Raw genomic sequence first — 23,842 nt, 5'->3', positions numbered from 1 at the left:
ATTCGAACCACCGATTGTTCGGTTATCAGCCGAACGCACTACCTTTACGCCACAGTATGATACTGCAATCGTGACGATTATACAGTATAATAATATAGTTTAGAATTGTTCCGTTGCCTAGGTAGTGAATTTATTATTGTCGACCATTTGCAATTCCTTACGTAAACAAACTATTAAACGTCAGAGTGACACTTGGTACTTTAAAAATAAAAACAACGAGAAACCATTATATAATTTAGTAATATAAGTTAAAGTGTATAGAAATTAGAAATAAACCAACGGCGCTTCAATAAGCGGCCCGTTTTCTTACGTATATAATTTAACAAGATAATTAAGAGTTAGTCGAAGAATCTAGGTTATCACAAGTTTTATTTTCTATTTACAGTTAATTCAAAATAGCTGCATTAAGCGAAGAAATGTCGACATTTTTTCCAACGGATGAATATAATTTCTATGCTGTAGAGATTCATGCGTTGCTTTGGAAAAAAATATTATTTTTTAATAGTTCATTTACAATATGAATGAGTGAATATTCGTTGAAAATAGTCTAACCTGTAGACTAAAGGGTACATGAAAGAACTTAATTATTGTTAGAAGAACGGTGCAATTTTCTTTGCAAACCACAGAAAAATAATGCTCCTATAAGGGAAGCGTATTCTTTGTCTTTTATCATGCCGAGTATGGCGGAATAATAAGAAAGTTTACTTTACTATCGTAAATATAATATTATGTATGCATTGCAGGAAATTTCGAGTTCTGAGGATGATTTCTACAAAATAAATCAATTCATTCAATCCAATGATTAATTTATGTCGATAATGTTTACATAACTTATTTTTTATTTACGATTTTAGATTTTAAAAATTAGATACAATTGATAGATTACCTAAATCTTCTTCGATTAGGTAATTCAAATGGCTTAAATAATTATTTGCAATTATACAGGATACCAATTTGTTAAAATAGAATTTGATTAATTTTGTCATAATATTTTCCATTAATTTTATCACAAAACAACTTTGCTGGTCCATTTTTACAATGTTAAGTATGACCGTCTTAAAAATCTAACCTATATACAATTTTTATTGCTTATCAACTTTCATTTTATAAAATAAACAATATTTGACATCCAAATAACTATTCTGTTGAGAATAGAAGTATTTATTTTCAGTAAACTTAAAATTAGCCCTCGACTCGGTACATTAAATAACTATAAACTTAATGTGATTTTGTTGCTTTGTGTATAGTTTTTTGGTTTAACCATTAATTTTATTGATCTTTTTTTTCATAATATGAAAAATACAAATTCATGGAAAGTGTTGCTTCCATTGATTTCAGCAAATACGTTTCGAATACCTGCCACATTATGATAGTAGTTTTATTGTTTTTGGTTGTGGTTGTGGAAAATAAAGGAATTTTAGTGTCTGGTTTTTTTCCGTATTTTATCGGTAAATTTATGCACTTCTTATGTCGTAAATATTAAACATTGATTAAATAAATATTCTTTATAATATATTTGAATTTCACTTTGTGGTATTAATTTATATGAGAATGATGAATATCATCTTTCTATTTAACGTATTACATATCCATTATTTTTTTTATTGCGATTAGAAAGGGTTGCCAGTTGTCTTTATAACTATTTATCCGCGAACGCTAGTTTTTAGAATATGCGTTTTAACGTAATTATATACGATACATACCGGGGAAAACAGAGATAGCTGGTAAGATATAACGAAGGAAGCTTTTGAATACAATCATAATCCTCAACAAGGGAATACGATAAATACGAATAATATATACCTACATAATGAATAATATTGACCCACAGATCGGAGTGATTTTTATTAAATAAAATGTGAGGGAACAGAACATATATGAAAATTTAGAGAAAAATCTTGGGATCTGTGACATGCGGCAAAGGAGGTATAATCATGAACTAAACGGGAACAGGCCCGGTCTTAGGACGATTGAATGGATTCGGGCCTCGTGCCCTTGGAGATTTCGGGTGACACAATAAAAATTATACAAATATATATATTTTTTAATCGTAATAAAATATCTAAGTTAAAACCATTCAAAACGTGTGCCTTTATCCAGGAGCACTACATTGGAAAACACATTTATAATGAATTCATCGGAATCATGGGAGACGCATGACAAAGAAATAATATTATATACGAGTATGTTAAAATTAAAAAGCCAGAAATTCAAATTTTGTAAATTGATGAATGATTTTGCCTGTAAAAAGCAAGAAAAATGTCATCTTGATTAAGAGCGTACAGTGAAACGGCAAATAATTTTCAACACTATGTGGAACGAAATTTTGGCCGCGTTGCCATTCGGAGAGGGATAGTCGACCTGTTCGCACGTCAATTTCTTTTGTGATGGAGTCGGATGAATATATTCTTAAATCGTGTAAAGATGACTAAAAAACGTTCCGCATGTACTTGAAAACGAAAACATGTCAATGAATATATTATTATTATTACGAATATAATAATAAACATAATATAAAAAGGACGCATGTTGAACTTTTATGACAAATTCTATTTCGTTCGGCTTGCGTCATTTGCACCCGCGACCCGCAATCCGCGCATCGCCTAGTCACAATCTTTTTAGACCATGCCTCAGCTGAGGTATAGCCTTAAGTCAGTAGTTTTTTTTTTGATATTATAAAAGGTGAGGTATTTTTTAAATATATGAATAATCTAGTTTTAGAATATTCTCAAACCCTCAACTCTTTCACAATAATTCTTGGAGCGAAACATAATATTTCACAAATGTCAAATCGGACCTCGCACTTCATATGATATGCCTTGTATCGGAAAATATGGTGACACTGTTGGACAAGCCATATCTCCGGAAAGAAAGATACCTAATCAACAAATAGGCTCATATTCAATATACCAGAAGGAAAATAGAAGATCTGAAATTCTAAGCAGAGGTATATAGTTAGACTATGTATAAAGATACACAATATCTCTGAGGCTACGATAGTATAGGTAGCTTAAACAGACAAAGGTGAATGGAAATTGTTACAGGAAGTGGTCTATATGCCCATCGAGTTTTTCAAGCCAACTAGCCGGATTATAAATAAGAACAAACTCCCAATAGGGTCAATACCCTATTTAGCAAATCAAACATTTCCTACATGGTTTGATATAATGTGCGAAGTGTATGGGGTGCGTAAATCGAATCCTTCAAAACATTCGTTATTGTGTGGTCATTTTAGTAGTATATTACATTATATAATGTTATATAACATAGGTGTTTATTTTGATATGTTTTGACGAGACATTTAATGGGATAACAGCCCACAGACTTGTTAAAATAATTTCCACATCCCTCGAGGCATCTTTCAGGTTGTAACATACTTACCACTAAGAAAATTAATGTTAGGTAAGTAAGTTAGTGTTTTCTATTTACAAATACTAACAAAACATACTCGTACCTACGTAACTTCTCCAATACAACCGTCATAACAGACCGCACTGAAAATTAAGAGCTTTTTTCTATTAACCTTTATCAAGGATTTTATGAATTTCCATTATTTAGAAGAAAATTTATATATTAATTGAGTTAGCATTTACTTGGTAGAATTCCATTTTACAAGAAATGAAAATATAATTAATATTAAATAAACCTGTAGAATTTAATATTAATTATATTTTCATTTCTTGTAAAGTTTATATAATTATATAATTTAAGAAGATGACGTAATCAAAATGTGTACATAGACCTGGGGTAGGGCATAATACGAGTATCTAATTATAAATAGACAACATAAGCATGACGTTTGTGAACTTCAGGTGGTTCGCAAGTTTTCGGTCAGTTACGAAAACGCAGCCCGTATTACACGTAGCAAATCGTTAAAATTACTTTCAATATGTATTATTAAATTACTTACAATATAAATCGCTCATTACTATGACATCTCATCCGATTCACTGTTATGTTCTGAAAATAATAATCATCGCTGTTATCCGACTCCGCGGCAATGTTTTATATAAAGGTTTCCATATGTGTGTCTATTCCTAAATCATTTGCCCTATGATAATCTTCGATTTCTATATCGTACTAAAAAGTTTATGTTACGTCATATCTATCGATTTTTGCCTTACCGCATTACACTCTGAGTGGTACTAATAGGTGCGCCAGTTGCTTCGTTTGCCGATTTAACAATATTATATTTCTAATTGTACCGTTTTTTCACCACTTTTAAATATTCGGTCACAAAACAATAATTTCTCGTGCTTGTCTTTGTAAAGGTTTTTTGTAATAGCCCGATCAAGATGAGGTATTCATTGTAAAACTGTAAATATACTATTGTATCGTGTAAAACAGACTTTTCACAGACATACGCAACTTTTACACATCTACTATATGCGCACGAAAGTATGTGAGCTTCTGCGCAAGTCCGTGCTTAAGTTGTTCACCTATAAGTAAATAATAGTCCATGAGATTTTTAATGAATGAATTGAATGGCTCCTGAAATAATTCCTTATGCTCTCTCAAATCATGGCTTACCGGGTATTTTGCTTGAAATATTTTTATAGTCCAATCAAATGTTATAATATAATATGTAATCCCAAAAAATTAAGTAATAAAAAAAGATATTTCAGGTATCTATTATTTTTATTTGTTTAATAATTTTGGCAACTTTACTTATATTGAATGGGAAAATATAAATAAACGTAATGCTGTAATGTAAACATTTTATACCGGCTGTTCTTGAAACTTTTGTTATATTATATAGCACGGCAGTACTTGGACATCTTTCAAAACTAGACTGAGGTAAAAATGTATTCATGACGTACTAGTATTAAGCATTTATTTACATTTTGATTATTATAATATGGAGAGACAAATCACAGATATGTCAAACTTTGTTTAGGTACCCTATCACAATATAGTTAGTGGCCATGAAAATTATACTGAGACACATTTGTTTAGGATTCAGTTGACCCCTTGGGTATTCTGGTTGTATTAGGTACGTACGTGTACAAAATCGTGTGTGAAAAATTAAGACATCTATATATAATAGTATATCTATATGTAGTAAGTATATAATATTATTATTATATTCACAAACAAAATATCACTACTAGATGATTACACCGGTGTTATTGATATCCATATATATATAATTTCTTATTTTATTCACTGATTCACGAAATTTACTTGATTGAACGAACCTGAAACTTTATTTGTTTTCTCCAAAATTGTCTAAAAGCTGTTTAAATTTAATGAATTATCCACAACTATCTACTGAATTAATAACCTGCTCCATTCAATTCGACTTTTTAGAAATTAATATATTAATAAGAGTACATTATTTTGATTGAAAAATATCTAGAAAGACAGAGGTTTATGACTATATTTTACCTTTTAAAAAGCTTCGTGTTTTCAATATGTATGTATACCTACGCAGCGCAAACATAATCATATTTTTGAGATATTATGTTGATGGAAGCGCAAACTCGGGATCCCGCGAAACGATGAAAAAAAGATGCCTTACATTAGAATGTATAATGTTATTATTTAATAAGAAAAAGATGTCACAATTTTTGTAATATATTTTGATGATAATATAATAATAATTGTTTCAAAATTTCATTTACTTCTATCACATTTCTACTATTTTTTTTATTGTTTGGGGGATGGCAATTTTGTGCTGGAACCCGGGTGGCAGCCACCCTTGGCGCATCTCTGCGTAACAATAAATTTATCTTTGAAGAATTAACGATAAAATATACACGATCTGTCTGAGATGAACTCTTCAGTTTTTACGATTATGTGACTTGAAGGGGAGATTGTTATAGTTTAGAGTGACCGATCATGATGTGCAATGTGACTGGTAAAAGTAAAAAAAAAGAAAAGAAAAAAAAAACCAAGAAGAGGCAACGTGATGTTTCCAATATTCAAACTGCTTCCAGGGATACGTGGAGGATAATCGTGATAAGAATAGGAACTGGTCATGAACACCACCTCCTAAATAATAACTGAAAAAATTCCGAATAGCCAACTGGTTCATTGTGAAAACTCCATCTTTCAGTTTACTTGTGTACAATATTATATTAAATATAATATTATTATTAAAGGAGATAGTTAATAGGTATTTTGATGTGTTCCGTCATACACAGGATCCTTCAATTTTCCAAATACATCATGCTGGTAATAACGGATTTTATAATTATACTTTTATAACAATAACCGCACCGAATTCATATTATTAATAAAGCTCATTCTATATGGAATGGACTAGCGACAAAGCTTGAACGTATTATTTTCAAAGTATTCAAAATCTAATCATTAATCATTTTCTTTCAGCGCTCAGATGCAGACCCCCAAGTCCTTCATCAAGGCGAACAGCCAGGCAGAACTCGCCAACGGCGGTCTGGTCCGCTCCGATACACTCCGCGGAGGCTCCTCAAGCGACGCCGCTGGTGACGAGGACTTCGGCCCTCTCTCCAACGTCCGGTTCGCGGTCTTCGCGCTCGGCAGTAGCGCATACCCCAACTTCTGTGCGTTTGGAAAGTACGTGGACAACCTGCTTGGAGAACTTGGAGGAGAGAGAATCATGAAGATGGAGAGTGGTGACGAGATGTGCGGACAGGATCAGATCTTCCGGAAGTGGGCTGCGGAAATATTCCATGTAAGAGGATAATTTTATAAGATATTCCATATTTTTCTTCATCCCTTATCCATCATGTATGCTCGTGGAATCCAATATTCCTATATGATAGGCATTTTAAATATTTAAATTGTATATAAATGCAAAATATTGTCTTTAAGTTCGTTACGTTCGTTTCTGCACACTCGTTTTGTAATTAAATACTTACTTATAATACTATCACCATATTCAACCCGTGCATATTTAATGTATTTATAAAATTTTTATATTATTTTTTATTCAAGTAATTTATCAGCATTGAATGAAAAGATAAGTGTTAAAACAAAATTTATTAGCGGTACAAAGATGTCAAAACTACAATTTATAGTAATTCTGAAGCTATCGATAAATCAGAGTAATCATAACAATACCATGATTTAAATTACATAATTATATGATATCCATTTTTGACGGATTTTGTAATCGCTTCCGATAGCGTAGTAATCTGCAAAGATGGTATTTAATTGGATCGGTAGCTAAGTCTAAAATTTTGAAATTCCAATTTCGTAGTAAATTACCGTCACTACTGTATCACTACTTATATAATACATATAAACTGAATTGTCTTATGTCGTGATCATATCATGCTATATAACGATAGTATTATTATTTAACCGTTTAAGCTGTCACTTGTTATATGCAATTGTGCTCAAGAGGTGCCTTATTTTTACAATAACTCTCTTTAATCACAGGGTTGTAGTTTCAGTCGAGATTCGTCGTAAAAGCTCTCGAAACGTCAATGTGTTTATGTCATTATTTCGCCGTGTTAAATTTTCATGAGCCATCAAAGGACTCCTCTAGTTTAATAAATCGCGGACAGTCTTAAGATTTGCGGTAGTATAAAGAAATACGATAAAAATGTTCATAAAAGCGATGATAAAACATACCTACGTATTATATACCGGTTAGGTAGTTTCAAATTATTCCTGAAATTAACGGTGGCATTCATCCTTTCAAAAACAACTTAATAATCTATAATGTAATATAATAACACCAATAACACTCAACCAATAAATAAATCGGCTATGGCTTACATTATACAACATTTTTATATTTACAACTTTGAATAAAACAAAATTATGAATATAAGTCAGTTGTATGCATACCGTTTGCATGAAGCCTGATCTAGGATTATTTGGCACCCTCGACCGGATGAAACCAACTGTACACCAGGACAACTTGACGACGGACATCAGGGCATTTGTCATAGGGTTGAGGGAGCTATTGCTCAAAGTAATTAAATTGAAAGGGATATTATGACCTGAAAAATAGGTATACCTATTGAAAAACTCATTGAGGCAAAGCAATTCGTAAATAAACAGATATATAAAATAATATGGTAGTCCAATTTATAATACATTTTGAATGTTCCAATCGTTTTAGAATCATTGTCAAGTCTGCAACGTTTAAATTAATAAATTTTGATATTGCGAACAAAAAACTAACTTACAAGAGACGCCATGAAAATTTCTAACATATTATTATGACGTATTATTTTTAAATAAATGATAATATCTTATAAATTAATTAAACCATTCGCTATGGCTTTGTACGTACACATGATAACATCATAATATTTTTTCAATATTTCCCTGTTATATTTTACCAATATAAAAGAGAGGTTTTTAAATAAAAAAAATATTTTTGTAATATAAATACTATCTGGATACCTGCATGAATAATAATAAAATAATCTGTAAAAATAATATGACTAGTATAAAGGATTGAATAACGACAAAAATTCATAAAAAAATATTTTGATTCTCGTTATTTTGAGATAAATAAAAAATACTTCAAAGCATAAAATATACTATAAAGATAATAATTGTATTCATGTGTGTTCTATATAGGTATACGATTCATTTTTATTGGCCGCATTCTATAATAAATTCTAGAATCTACCTACAAAGAGATTTTCTCTCGATATTTTCCACTAAAGTTTTCCCAGGGGACAAAAAATCACGAACGAAATAATATTATGGTTATAAATGCTCACCAAACGACGTATTACGGCTGAGTTTTCTTACTATGTCTTGAGTTGAGGATCTTTATTTATTTTCGACGGAATTGAGACGATTTGAAATTATTATACGCCTGGAAACTGTGTAGAGGCTCAGTAATAATAAAAAGTATTGGTTTAGTTTTATGTTATATTCAATTTTATTTGTTATATGTACCAACGATTTTTATTACAGCAAGCAGAACCAATGTAGAAAGTTAATATTATTTGGCGTAAAAAATAGCAGTTGAGATTTTTGTAATATATGAATTATTACAACAAATAACTCTCTGGAAGATAAACTCCAGTTCGATAGTATTTTAAATGATTTTTTTTATATATTATGATCTGATTTAAAACAGCTAAGTAGAATAATTAAGACGTAACTATATTTTATTTTAAACAATCGCTGAATGGTGTTAAATTGTAGAATTAGAAAGACATATCTACTAAGCAATTTGTAAGTAAATTCGGAATATAAATAAACGTATTCAACTTATATAATATCTTAGTAATCTGAAACTATTTTTTATTATTAATTATGTCTACTAGGATAGACAACCCTGGGAGTCTGGGATTATATGCATTTACCTGATCGCGAAATCGCATGATTGAAAACACTTGCAATTTGGTAGTTGTTCGTCATAAATGAAGATTTTCGATTGCATAGTTGTTCATAATAATTAACGTATCACCATTTTTTCAATATAAAACAATCATTGTCTTCTACAAACCGACCACTATTAACTGTGTTATATTATAACATTATAACATTGGCCTTTCATCCGGAGGTTCCAGGTTTGCTTCCCGGTGAGGTTACAATACATTTCCCGTCCCTCTAAAGCAGCTATTTATACTCAACCTGCGGCCCTTTAAGCTTTTATGTGCGGCCCGAAACACATTTATTATCAGGAACATGATTTTTAAAAATCTAATTATTGACTAATCTGTAATTTTTGACGAACAGATATGTATATTATTATTCTGTTTTAGTTTATAATTTTTAAAATCTCAAAAATGTTTAGTAAAAAAGGGGGGGTTTCATGATTTTTTTCGTCACACCAGTAGTGATGCGGCCCGCGTTACTTTACAAATATATGTATTTGGCCCGAAGAAAAAAAAGGTTGAGTATCATTGCTCTAAAGGGTCCCTCGTAAGGGTCGACGTGCGAGCAGGGAGTCGAACGCTGCATTTGGTTCAGTATTGTCGGCGGACTACCTCATATTATGATTTTCCCGAAATCTGGGTGTTACACTATATATACATCATTGAGCCTTATACATAATTTACACATTATTATTAGGTATTGGTTTCGAAATATAAGCAATACTTAGTACTCCAATTGAAATTCACAGTTTCGTGGCGTGGCATCACTATATAAAGCATTGCAAATTACTTTTAACGAGGTAAAAATAATTTCAAAAGATCACTATTGGGTGATTTCTGTCCTGGTACTAAGACGTTTCTGACGAATCAGTGATCCGTATTTCCGGTTCTGTCATGACAGATTTCGCATCTAAACAATGGAACTACGGGATATATATATCACTCATTAATAGTCATGGGGGTTAATTACATTTTTTTATTACATAAAATTGTAAACTATTAGTTTTTCTCACGACTTTCTCAAAACTCTATTTTTGCAGAATACCGTATTAACCATTAATAACTAGTTTAATAATACAAGATATTGTATTAAAATGTCTTGACGTTATTGTTTATTAAAAAATATAAGAATTATTTAATCATAAATCATCTTTAATTTCCAGGTGTCATGTGAGACTTTCTGTCTGGACGACGACAGCACAATGAAGACGGTGGCTGACGCCCTAGGAACCGTCACCCTATCGGACGAAACCATAAGGTTCTCCGCTCCGGAGTTGAGTTGCCACACCTCCATCCTCGAGACGGTCCAAGCTTCCTCCAACAAGAAGATATTCGCCTGCCCTGTCATCAATGTGAAAAATCTTCATGGCGAAAAGTCTGGTCGACATACCATGTTCGTTGAATTCGAGTTGAATGTAAGTTGATAGTGTACTATTTAGTCATCATTTAGATAGAGTAGTACTTTTTAGTCCTGACGAATGCGAGGTCGTTTCGGCAGGACGACGACTGAGGCGGGGAAAATTACAAGACAAAGATATTATGATATGAGTAACCTCGCACACCTGCAGGAACGGCGTCGCATACATCAGGACTAAAAATACTATTCTGTGTAAGCAAATTGCATTAGACAACGTGTAGATACGAGTATACCTAATACCACATAAAAGATTACCACACTTTTCTTTCGCAAAGTTGAGTGAATATTGACATACCAAGACACGTCAAATAATAAAATCTTATATTATGGAGAGTGTAGTGATACTGCGAGCATTTAAGGCTGGTTCGGACTGGTCGAGTGATTTAGTAGATTGGCGAGTGATTTAGTGATTTAGTGATTTATTAACTGAAAAGTGGCCGTACACAGTACATTAGTAAGTGACGTCAAAATGAACAGAGCACAACGTAACAAAGCAAAAATGAACTATTATTTTTATTCAACGGATAATTCATAAGATTTAATAATACTTATAACATTCTTTTTATTGAAATTTTTATAATTAAAAAAAAATAAGTTAATAATTCATCATATATTAGAAGAATTGGAGGAAGAAATTCTACAACAACTAATGAACTTGACTAAATATAACGTATTCAGACTTGTATCGTGGCTTGATTAGTATTTAGTGAGACTTCTAACTTCACTAAGCAGTTTATTCTTACTATTTTACGATTTTTTCGGAGATTATGATTATACGCTTGCCTATTACTTTCTCACTCACACTTGTGGTTAGTTTTTATTCGTAGTATTAAAAATATTAGTATCATATGTATGTAAAATAAATTAAATATACATACTTACTGACTCGGTAAGTATCTAGGTACACGCTACAATTATTTTTAGACTCGGAACTCTTACGAGGTTTTCTCTTTTCGACCTTTAACCTTTCGACTTCAGACGCCCCGTGTATGTGAGCTTAATATTTACGCAACGTTCCTCAAATAAATGAATCGATCAAGAGTATCATGATAAAATTGAGGTGATAAGTGTATCTTAAATGTTCCAGTGATTTTGTCACGTTTTTACTTAAATTAAAAATATATAATGCTCCAAAGATGTTGAAGAATGCAGAGCTATAGATATACCTAACTAATATAAGGGGTAAAAAATAGCAAACTTTATCCACATCCATTCTCTGTGATTTATTTGTCATGGCCACAGTGAGAAAAAAAACTTGTTTTAAAGAAAAATCATTAAAAATTAAGTACTACACTAAAAATATATTAAAACTATGAAATAATATTTAAAAAAAATCTTCTTAGAGCATTCGAGAAAACTTATAAACTACTTACATTTATTTTAGTTAAAAATAACCATAAAATTCATTTAACGAATGCACTATATTGAATTAAAACTATCGCTAGAAGCGAATGCACTATAAATTGAATTAAAATTATCGCTAGAAGCATTACTCTCACCATTAGCAAGTCACCAATGCAAGGCGTCAAGGCCAGCAGTGGCGTATCAAGTGGTGGGCGATCGGGATAGCCGCCACGGATGCAACCCGGGTAGGAGCGCACAAATGGAGTTTCGTTGAATGTGTAAAAGTAAAAATTGACGATTTGCGTATGTTAATAATTAATTACTGATAATTTAATCCATATTCAGAATCACTTGTCGCCGAAACGTTTTTCCGAAATGTGTGCCTTTTAACTTTCGAAGATATTAACTAGAAGAGACGACAATAATAACAACAGTGTCATTACAGACATTAGACCAGAGTGCGCAGTCACTACATGGCCGTGAAGGTTTTTCCAGGAAGCTGCGAAATATTACAATCAACACGTCATCCGTGCATATTTTAAATAATTGGTAACATATTTTTCAAAATCCCCACATTTTAATAACACAGTACATTACCATGTATCATATAGTACCAAAAAAATCAGATATTCGAGTTTAGTGAAATTGATATCAAGAATGGGGGAGCAGCCAATAATAACATCCCTTTTTTATTCTAAGAATTACTCTATTTACACATAATAATTATCCCCTATTTTTTCACCAAAAATATCAGAGTAATATTTCCAAATCGTGAGAATTTTTTAAGAGTAGGTATGAAGCAGACATAGTGAAAATAAATCTTCATCCTGAAGTGACCAAATTAAAGGAAATTAACCATTTTTAGATACTATTAAATTATATTTATATTTAATGGTACTTTGGTTTTTATTATAAGTAACAATTACTTTAAATTATTATTTATTGTTTGATAAGCATAGTTGTCTTGTGATATAATGCATGATAAAGAGGTGCATGCTGGGCATAACGCGACAAAAAGAGGAATGAGTGGATACAGACAAGGATTTGCGATGTAATAGAGTTTGCTAAAAACCTCAAATGGAAATGATCTGGACACATAGCTCAAAGAAAGGACAATCGTTGGATAAATTCAGTCATCCAGTGGTATCCTAGAGGTACAAAACGCCCGCAAGGTAGACCTAGAGGCAACTGGATCGATGAAATGATAAAGTTCTGCGGAAGTACGTGGCAACGCAACGCATAGAACCGAGAGAAGTGGAATCCGCTTGAAGAGGCCTTCATACAGTAGTGGATAGATTCGGGCTGATGATGATAATATATACTTCAGCTTAATATTTATATACAGTTAGTATCGGCCACAAGTATGCATGGGTGTAAGTTTTGTATTACTGCCCCGGGCGCTAAAATACCTCGCTTCGCCTCTCTTTATAAATAATGCATCTAATGCTGATGACGTAGAGAATATGATATATTCAAACATGTACGAGTATTATATCCATAATAGTATTGAAATACCTATTACACCTTTTGTTAATTATACTATTTCAATATCTATGGTATGGTAACTGCCAAAGATGGCATTACCAAACGGAAATACATAATATAAGTATAATTTATTTTCAGGGTGATATATCATACCAACCAGGAGATCACGTGGGAATAATACCCTGCAACAAGAAGGAGATGGTGGATGAGCTCATCTGCAGGGTTACTGGAGTGGACGATCCCGATTCGGTCCTTCAACTCCAGCAGTTGAAGGAAACCCACACATCCAATAGTAAGCACATTTGATACCATAGTCACTGACGACGACGTGCAGAGAGAGATGTCTCCGTTAAATTAACATAACAAACATAGCCACTAAATAGTGGCAAACTTGAGAAATGAATGTGGCATCTGATAGAATCTTCGAGTATATCGTACACATAATCCAAGCAAATGCAGTATTTTTTTACGCAAGATAAAATGAACCTTGAATGAAACTATGTAGTAGGTATATCTTATTAAATTGTATATACAATGTACTTGATTATTATGTCAAATGTCACTTGTGTTTCTCAATCCTGCCATTATTTGGAATTTTAACTAGTCACTAAAAGGTTGATTACATTATGACTAAGTATCTGACCCAGATAACGCAATTTTTCAGAGTAGATTCTATGAAAGTAACATATTTTGTCACCTATGGTGCTAACGAATAGTCAGCATTTGTGGGTGTGTATTGTATATCAGCATTTTAAAGATTTTCCGTGCATGTATTCATTTCAGCTAGCCACACAGAAATAATAAAATGTATTTTGGATCAGCTTTACGTTCCATGCTAAGTACATGCGAGGAGTGAGGCCATTAGATACTTATACATTCACTGCTGACCAGTTAATTACCACATTTAATTATCATGCTAATTGTTACACGCCAGGCGTGTTTTTAGCATTGACCGAGTTGTGATAATTAACTTGTCAGCAATGAATGAAGCAGTGAATTAAGGGTGGTAAGTTATCAACCAAGTCATTAGTTAATACTATTTTACACATATATTTTGTAATTTAACCTCCAGTACCTTAATGTATCAACAGGGAACACAGCATAATTAATGTGTACTGAAATACCTAACGGGTGTGGAGTAACAGGCAACCAATCTCGAGTGTGGAGGAATATGGGATAAACTTCAACACGTGTCAAGAATTTGTCATTCTAAGCTTGACCTTCGTTTTGACAACTGCTTTCGATTTATGCACTGACTCTCATTCAATATTGGTGTATTTGAAGGTTGCATGGTTGCAACACACACTATTGAACATCTATAATGTGTGTTTTATTTTTGTAGGACACTTACACATTCAAAACCCTGCTTCGAATAATGTAGTGTATTGGGGGGTATTTATTAATCTGTTTTGTGTGTATGACAGTAGATATTCCCCGCAATAAAACGCTTCAAGGTGAAACAAAAAAGGTTTCGAATCACTGCTCTACACCACTGAATAGTATGTGCATATCTCAAATTTCTTTAAATAGACTGAGGAGTGAAGGAGACGTTATCTGGATACGATCATTAATAATGCTGGTATGTGTTATAATTACAGGTGTGGAGCGAACATGGGAAGATCATGAACGTCTTCCTCCATGTACTCTTCGAGAGCTGTTCTCTAGGTTTGTGGATATCACAACAACACCCACGACCAGTCTCCTGGGGTACTTGGCCACCTGCTGCGAAGATGAAGAAGACAAAAATAAGCTCGATACATTGGCTACGGTAAACAACAAAATAATTTCATATTTTTAATTTTACATACCTACTGTGATTAGTGATGTATTTAAATTATAGTAATTACTAGTAAATATGGGTTTACCACTTTAATTGTACGTTTCGATTTACTAAAATGTATATTCGTTTGCAATACCTTGATCCGACGGTATTTCTTGATCCATAAGACATAATTGGTTTTCATAGGTTTTTTTAATGTGAAAATAATGTAATATATTTTCCACTAAATATATTCTTGGTAATTTTCAGTATTTTTATTAGGTAGCTAAGTACTTAATTTATTCCATAGAAGTGGTTTTTTTTAATTTTATTCTTTCATTTTAGGACTCGTCAGCCTATGAAGATTGGCGTCATTGGGGAACTCCAACTCTTGCTGAGACTCTTCGCAGTTTCCCGTCAGCTCGTCCTCGGGCAGCCCTCCTCGCCGCTCAGCTGTCAGCCTTGCAGCCAAGGTTCTACAGCATCAGCTCTAGCCCTCTGGCGCATCCTAAAGCTGTTCATCTTACCGTTGCTGTGGTCGAATATCTAACTCAAGGTGGGTAATACAGGCGGTGACGTCCCGTGGGAGTAGGCAGGGTGGCAAACGAAGGAACCAATACGAAAGCGCTCAAAATTACAAACCGGAGCGCTCGACAAGTTTACAAAAATATTAACTAATAATATCTAAGTTTATGTATATTTTATAAAAATAAGTGTTTGATTTTATGTTATATGGCTGCTAGTGTAGATGGTCAAATTAATTTTTCCACCAGAGGGAGTGATAATATCGGGGATTTAACGAACCGGAACTACGCTCTGGTCTATTTTGAGCCCTGGAATACGAATCATTACAACTTTTGAAAGTAGTGGCTGTATTGTACCTAAAACCACCGCTGTGCGAGAGTAGATTTTGTAGAAATGCTCCGATCGTCGATAGATGATAATAAATTATGTAGGTATCTATACTCCCACCAATTTTTTATACGTACTTACAATTTTAAAACTGAAAATGAAAGAGGACGGTATTCTATGTCTACATAAAGGTAGAACTTTGCCTAGGGATATTACTGAATACAGGAATCATTATAGATTAGTAACAATGTATTATTATGTATGCAGCGCTTGAAATGGAAATGTTTATCAACCGGAGCGCTCGAAAATTTTCTGAAGATATTTACATGGTTATCAAATTTTATGTGTATTTTGTAGATTTAATTATTCTATGCCCATCTAGTTCAGATGATCAAAATATTTTTACCACAAGATGGAGCGATAATTTTAGCAATTTCACGAGCCGGAACGGCGCTCCGGTGCGCTCTGGTTAATTTTGAGCCCTGTATGTATGTAAGCAAAAAAATCAAATCTTGGTGCTGAGGCCAACCCCGTATGTCGCTGCATGTTCCACAATGGTCAGCTTTTAAAGAGTATTGTTCCAGATACGGTGGTACCTATTTCCTGATTCGAGAGAACCTATCAAATTTGTAATACTCAAGATAATTGACGTTAAATAATGCAAAGGAAGATTATTATCTCTTACACTCGGAAATACATAAAGTGACATGAAGTGTAGATAATAAACAAAAAATGTATATTACGAGCTGTCACACCAAGACTGCCTTGTATAACTTATGTGTGCTTTGTTACATCGCGATTCTGTTTCTTCTGTTCTTGACTGTCTGCTACCACAACGGATATGTAACATTTCACAGTTCAGTACTTTTACTGGTTCTTTAAAACTGTACCGGTGTATCTGAAAGGTTCGATGCCCTGCTGGATCGATACTCCAATAATCAATGTTAAAACTAATGATTTATTTATTTCCTCTATAGATGGAACAACTCACTATGGTGTATGCTCTAACTATCTACAGGAGAGAAAGGCTGGCGATGAAGTATTGATGTTTATCAGAAGGTAATTAGTGATTTATTAAGATTATAGGAGTATCCTCACCTTCACTATACATTAATAATTGGAGATGCCTACTAAATCTTTTGAACTTATTTCGAGCATGCCCCTGAAAATATTTTTAAAAACTCTTGTCAAAGAATCAACCAACTTTTAATATACGTAACCAACCATATCACCATGGCCTTTGAACAGTCCACCTGAAAATACTAAGTTTAATCTCCAAGGCCCATGAATTAAATAAATTATTTTTATTTAAATTATTATATATGTATTATTACCTACTTTTGATATTATGTACTTTGAAGAGATAGAATTTGATGTTGATGAAATTTTTCACAGGTATTAGTTAAAACAGCGTGATGTAGGTATAGCATAATATTATGTCACGAGCTGTTTTAAAAATAAATTTAATATTTTTATGCTTATATTATATTTAAGTAGGCTGCTATAAAACTGTATCGTCTTAGTAAAAAAGTTTTTTTTTCAATTGCCTGTAAAAATGCACTGCTAAAATGTGAATTTCATGTTATCTTTACCTGCTTACCTACTGCTATCTAATTGGGACGGTTCTCCCGTTCTCATTTTTACCAAAATCTAACTTCAATAGTTGGGTTGTGATCAAAGATGATGAAGAAAACCTGCATCTTATCATAATTCCTTTAGTTGGTATCATGTACCTACTGGTTGATAAGATATAAGTACCTATTATCACTTTGAAAAGCATTTTAATACATTAAAAACGACTTAATATTTAATCTCTGGTACCTTACCTATAATTCGTCCCCATCTATTTTCTACAGACCTTCAAACAAAGCAATTATGTTGTATGAAACAAATATTAATAGATCCCGCCATATCCCCCCAGCAACTAGCTTTTTAATAAGACCAGAATACTACACACTACAATATTTTAAATGTTATGGTTATTATGAAGAAAGTTTTCAACCATTGTTGACATTTTGTTTGATGTATTGAATATCGAAATAAATTACTTACCCAATCTGGAGCAGAGCTTAACATGCTTGTCTCCTGATGCTGGTCGTGGGTTCGAATCCTGCTATTAGATCAAAATCATATATGTATAATAATTGACGCAGTGGGTTCAGTAAATGGCCAATAACTAATATTCACCTAGGACTATTCAAGTCAGAAAAATATAAATAGTGAGGATTAATAACCTACGTTGAATCAAGCAAACAGTAACAGCAGCATTTTTTACTTAATTAATTTTAATTTTACTATAGCTTGGTACCTACATATTATATTTACAGTGCTCCAGGATTCCATCTTCCACAAGATTCCACTCGCCCCATTCTTCTAGTTGGACCGGGTACCGGAATCGCTCCGTTTAGAGGATTCTGGCACCACAGACGCGAGCAAGCCCGCCAGGCAGCAGCTAATTCGCCAGCTATGGGCCAGATGTGGCTGTTCTTCGGATGCCGCACCAAGGAAATGGACCTTTACAGGAATGAGAAGGAGTACATGAAGAAGGAAGGAGTGCTCGATCGAGTTTTCCTGGCCCTTTCCAGGGAGACAGGAGTGCCCAAGGTAATATAATAATTATTGAATCTTTACAATTAGTTTACAAATGATTCTTTTTTAATCTGCTAAATATGTAGTTTACATGAAAATGGTATAATAAATTCATATTATGAATACATCACCCGATCGAGCAGTCGCCCTCTCTGTGAACTTATGCACACTCTGTCTCTATCCAGACTGCCCTCTGATCAGCGATGGACATAACCTCGAGAATTTTTTTGATACCTGAAGGATGGCATAATATCGCGAGAGATATAATTCACAAAGAAAGCTGGAGGCTGGCTGGAACACTGAACTCAACTACATTTAAAAATTGTTTCATAGATATTGTTGTCCTGTATTTTGTTTTTGTAGAAGTAACAACACCACTATTAAAACTATTGCATTGCTTGATTTCAGACATATGTCCAAGGATTGGCTGAGGCAGAAGGCGCCCAGATATTCAACATGCTGGTGGAGCGTCATGGACATTTCTATGTGTGTGGTGATTGCACAATGGCAGAGCACGTTTTCCAGACCCTCAAGAAGATTATCAAGAAACATGGAAGCTTTACCGATCACCAAGTCGAGAGTTTCATGCTCAAATTGAGGGTAATTATTTAATCATTTCTTTCACAGTTAAAGTTTAAAGTTTAAAAAGTATCCATTATTTATTATTAGTATTGCTGTGATACTTCATGACAATAATATAGTATTTTATGTTCATAGTGACATTTTCAAGGAATAAAAAATAACATTGTTTAATGTGACATAGATAGGAAAAATTATCTGATATTTTATCCGAAGCCTCCTAAATAATCGCCTAGTAAGGAGTTTTCACCAAATATGCATTGCAATGTATCCATTGTTATTTCAGGATGAAAACCGTTACCATGAGGACATTTTCGGTATCACACTGAGGACTGCGGAAGTGCAGAACAAGTCTCGAGAGTCGGCAAGAATCCGAATGGAGACGCAGCCATGACGAAGGCTTTCCCACCTTCCAAAGGCGTTACGGAATTTCAAATAAAACATTAACAAACGATTAATTGCTATTTTAACTCGCAACATTTTAATAATATCCAATTCACAATTAATATTATATTTCAAAATCTATTTGCACATTGCAATTTTATGAACTTCATCTTTCAAAATAATAAAATTAACATTTTTGATTATTCATTAATATATTATATTGTCATGTTTCACAAATTATGTACATTGTGTATACTATTTGATGTTTCCAAATATATTTCAATTACTAACTGTAAATATTACTGGTTTTATTTATTTCACCAATCTACCTTACCATAGTGTTATTATTTTACATTTCAATTGTATGTAGGTTATCTCAACTTTGTGGAGAGCTGTTAAAATCACCAATTTTTTAACGATTCGGTATTCGGTCCAGTGACAATATAGTGACAAAGGCTTCATTTTCAACAAATTAAATATTGGAAACTTGGATCTGAGGGTTTTTTGCAATAATGCACATAAATCTAGATATATCTATTGTAACTTTAAAAGATATGATTAACCTTTTCAACGTGCATTAATTATTTTATTATTTGCTAATTAACTACACGAAAGTTTGGTTTGACTCATTCGCTGCTGACTAGATAATGATTTTTTAATTACCACCTTTAAAATGCACGTTAATTACATCGATCGGCCGCCTGGTCATTACGCGCCAGGTGCATCTTCAGCATCCAAAGTATTAATTGTGGACATGTATAGACATCACAATATATCAGTGTCGAATAGTATAGGTAGGATGTTAAGATCCGAAATAAAAAGTGCGTACTAAACTTTGTCATACGAGTAGTCAATTTTAACGGGAAACTGGGTTACGAATAGTCAATTTTTCACCACCGATATGTATGTATTTTCATTGAACTCAAGACTACAAATTGCAGATAGTGTTTGTTAGTTTTAAAATTCAAATAAACCCTGCGTAAACCAAGCTATAATAGATAATAGTCAAAAAATATTTATATATATATAAATTATTTTTAAAAAAATGCCATATCTAATGATACTTAATTTTAGATATTTTATAGATTGCAGAATATTCATCTATTATGGCCTGGTTTAGCCAACACGGATTTAAAAAAATTAACTTAACACCATATTCTGCAATTTGTACCTACTAATTAATTCAATGAAAATAATTACAAGATAAAAAGAACTTTTTATATACGTTTTTAAATTTTCTGTTGAATCATATAAACTTGACTTAACTAGCTTAAACGATCAAAAAAAATTGTACTTGATAGAAATACTGAATAATGAAACGTCATTTCATATTGATTTCCATAGTAATGCATGTATATATTAATAATTTAGTTGCTAGGACCCCCTAGCAACCAATAATGGTATTGAAATAACTTTTCATACAAAACAGAATTAACTTAAAATGAATTAAATTCTACTTAAAGATAGCTAAAAGTATTATCAAAATGTATTGGCATCGTGTTCTGATATATTCTAAAAATTTCAAATGTCTAGCTAGTTGGGAAGTTAGTTAAAAATCGATTGCAAGATTTGTACCGGCCAAACAACCACCGGACAAATAAGAATACGAGCTAAGAAAAACGTAATAAAAATTAAAAATGACTGCCTGACAAAGCCTACACTGTTTTTGTCGAATTTCCACAGCCTACCTCCACTATGATGGTTTAGTTTAGGCAAGGCTTAATTGAATTTTAAAAAATAACCAGCACCATCCGCAATTTGTATTATTAGTTCAATGAAAACAAATAAGAATGACTGGCATAGTTTAGTGTGAACTATTTATATCGGATCTTAACACCCTACCTCCACCAGGCTCCACCCTTCGCCACTGCAATATGGACTCGATTCGTTTGGGCATGTCAACGAATGAAAACATTCAGCCATTTGTTACTGAAAACCTAGTCTAGCACGAAAGGCGTTGGCCTTTCATCAGGGGGCTCCAAGTTCGACCGCGGAGAGGTCACAGCATATTTATCAAAATCTGGGTGTTTGTTATTGTTTCGCTTCTATTATAAATTACACTACTGTTTCACTACTGCCACTTGAGCCACGTGAGCTGTTGTGTTAAATAAATAAATAATATAATAGTACATATCGTCGGTGTTTTGTAAAAAGGGCGAATCAACCATTTTGGCGAAATCGAGATTTTAATGAAAATACAATATGTAACCCACTAGCTATGTTGTGTAAAAACGGTGAATTTGTATCGCCACAGGAAAGTACTTAAAAACGATAATTGACTAAAAATTAAATTAATTAAAATTACGAATAAAAAGCGAATGTGACATATTAGGCCTTTTAAAATATTATATAATAATGCCTATTATAATGTCAGTATTCTTACTAAGCTTTATTATAAACTTGTTAGATATTTAAAATCATCCACAGGTCATAAACAAATAAATGTCAATAGTTAAAAATCCTCCTCCTGTAAAATAGCATTTTGGTTAATTCGCCCTTTTTACAAAACACCGACGATATATGCCAAGAAAAATATCACATATTTCATTTAGTGTAGTCTTATGGTATCTTCAAAAATCAGGAATCACAACTAATAGAGTATAAAGAGCCAACAATCCACGCCAAATAAAACTAGACCTAAAGGTCAAATTTACAGCAAAAAAATAACGCTGGTATATCCTTGGAAAAATTAAAAAAAAAAAAAAAACATTTTAATTGCCACCTCCCCTTGTTTCTGATGATAAATACAGATATTTAAATTTGCAACTTAGACAATTATTTCAATTACTCTTTCTTTCTTTCGACCATGTCCAATCCTAATTTTTGTATTAACAGATTTTGTTTTTTACGAAAAATGGATGTCAGCAACTTGCTCAACCTATTAGGTACATACCCTGACTCACACTCAAATTGAAAAACAATGTGTACTTGCCAGACCCAGGATTCGAACCTAGGACCCACGGCGTTATAGTCCGACACTTAAGCCGCACGGCCACCGTGCTTGTGTCTGTCAATTAATTACTCACCCCATGATAAAATAAAACAATTTGTAAGAGAAAGTAGACATTTATTAATGTTCTGAAATTTATAACATGAATAATTATAATTTTCAATAAACTGTTTTAATTTGAAACACGCATACACATCACTATAATATTATATATAAAATTATTGACAAAAATATATATGATAATATATAAATATAACAAATTTTATATGAATCGATGATCCTTGGCGATGGCCGTAAAAGCCTAGTATGTAATATAATATCAGAGTTGGCTCCTTTAAAATATCAAACTCTTTAACCTATGTCACACGATGAATTACTGTTTGAATTGATTAAGTACTTTTATCAATTAGGTCATCCCCTTCCAATTTTTTCTTAATATCTGCCCCGGGAAAATTACCACTACTTTGTAATATACTTTACAATGTATGAGATGAGACAGGAAGGAGGAAATATAAGAAGCTATTGATCTGAATTCAAATATTACAAGTTCAAGTAAGTTTGTAGAAATCAAATCGAAAGCATAATACAGTAAAACCTCGTTAGTAAGAACACTGATAATTCGAAATTCGCCGTAATTCGAAATTTTCGCGAACAAAAAGTCCCTTGAACATTATTTTCATATAAAACCATACCTTTAATTCGAATTTCGTAATAATGTACACTATTTCATGAGCCAGTCATTGAAAATTGTGACAGACTTTTTTAAAACATCATAAATTGCTTATTTTATAATGGTAATAAAAATAATGGTGACATTTTATGACCCAATTTGGTAGGCACATATATAATCAGAAACGAAATTAATGAAAATCAAAAAAAAATTCAAAATTTTTATATTTTTCCCCCATACATTTTATAATTCGTAATTCGAATTTTTTTTCGATTTTCGGTCCCATGGAATTCGTAATAACGAGGTTTTACTGTACATAATATTATACTCTAGTAAAAACTGCCACTGTTATGGATAATTAGGCCGAATATTTTTTAATAAATAATAAATAATTAAAGAACTGGATAGAGAGGAACCTATATTAAATTAGCTAGGATGTTCTGTGAGAGGGTGATTTTAGAATTTTCGATTAATTCTATACACTTAAAATCATTTCAATTCGACGACTGCAGATGATGCTAACCATCACTAA

At 32.6% G+C, this 23,842-nt stretch overlaps 1 protein-coding gene across 2 annotated transcripts in view; it reads left to right on the top strand.

The window, feature by feature from the left end:
* Nos (Nitric oxide synthase) overlaps positions 1-19,987 on the top strand; it is a 294,071-nt gene extending 274,084 nt beyond the window's left edge. For both annotated transcript variants that reach the window (XM_085958109.1, XM_085958108.1), the window contains exons 14-22: positions 6,334-6,658; positions 10,445-10,696; positions 13,666-13,819; positions 15,126-15,295; positions 15,632-15,842; positions 17,116-17,197; positions 18,466-18,742; positions 19,136-19,327; positions 19,593-19,987. In XM_085958109.1, the coding sequence (XP_085814235.1) occupies positions 6,334-6,658; positions 10,445-10,696; positions 13,666-13,819; positions 15,126-15,295; positions 15,632-15,842; positions 17,116-17,197; positions 18,466-18,742; positions 19,136-19,327; positions 19,593-19,700 (1,771 nt within the window). In that variant the 3' untranslated portion in view covers positions 19,701-19,987. The remainder of the gene's footprint in view (positions 1-6,333; positions 6,659-10,444; positions 10,697-13,665; positions 13,820-15,125; positions 15,296-15,631; positions 15,843-17,115; positions 17,198-18,465; positions 18,743-19,135; positions 19,328-19,592) is intronic.
* The last annotated feature ends 3,855 nt before the right edge of the window (positions 19,988-23,842 follow it).

Source organism: Rhyacophila brunnea, unplaced genomic scaffold (genome assembly GCF_057557595.1).
Source record: "Rhyacophila brunnea isolate RB1 unplaced genomic scaffold, BYU_Rbru_1.0 scaffold_7, whole genome shotgun sequence".
NCBI classification, from domain to species: Eukaryota; Metazoa; Arthropoda; class Insecta; order Trichoptera; family Rhyacophilidae; genus Rhyacophila; species Rhyacophila brunnea.
Note: the sequence above shows the minus strand (reverse complement) of the source record. Positions and strands in the feature narration are given on the sequence as shown.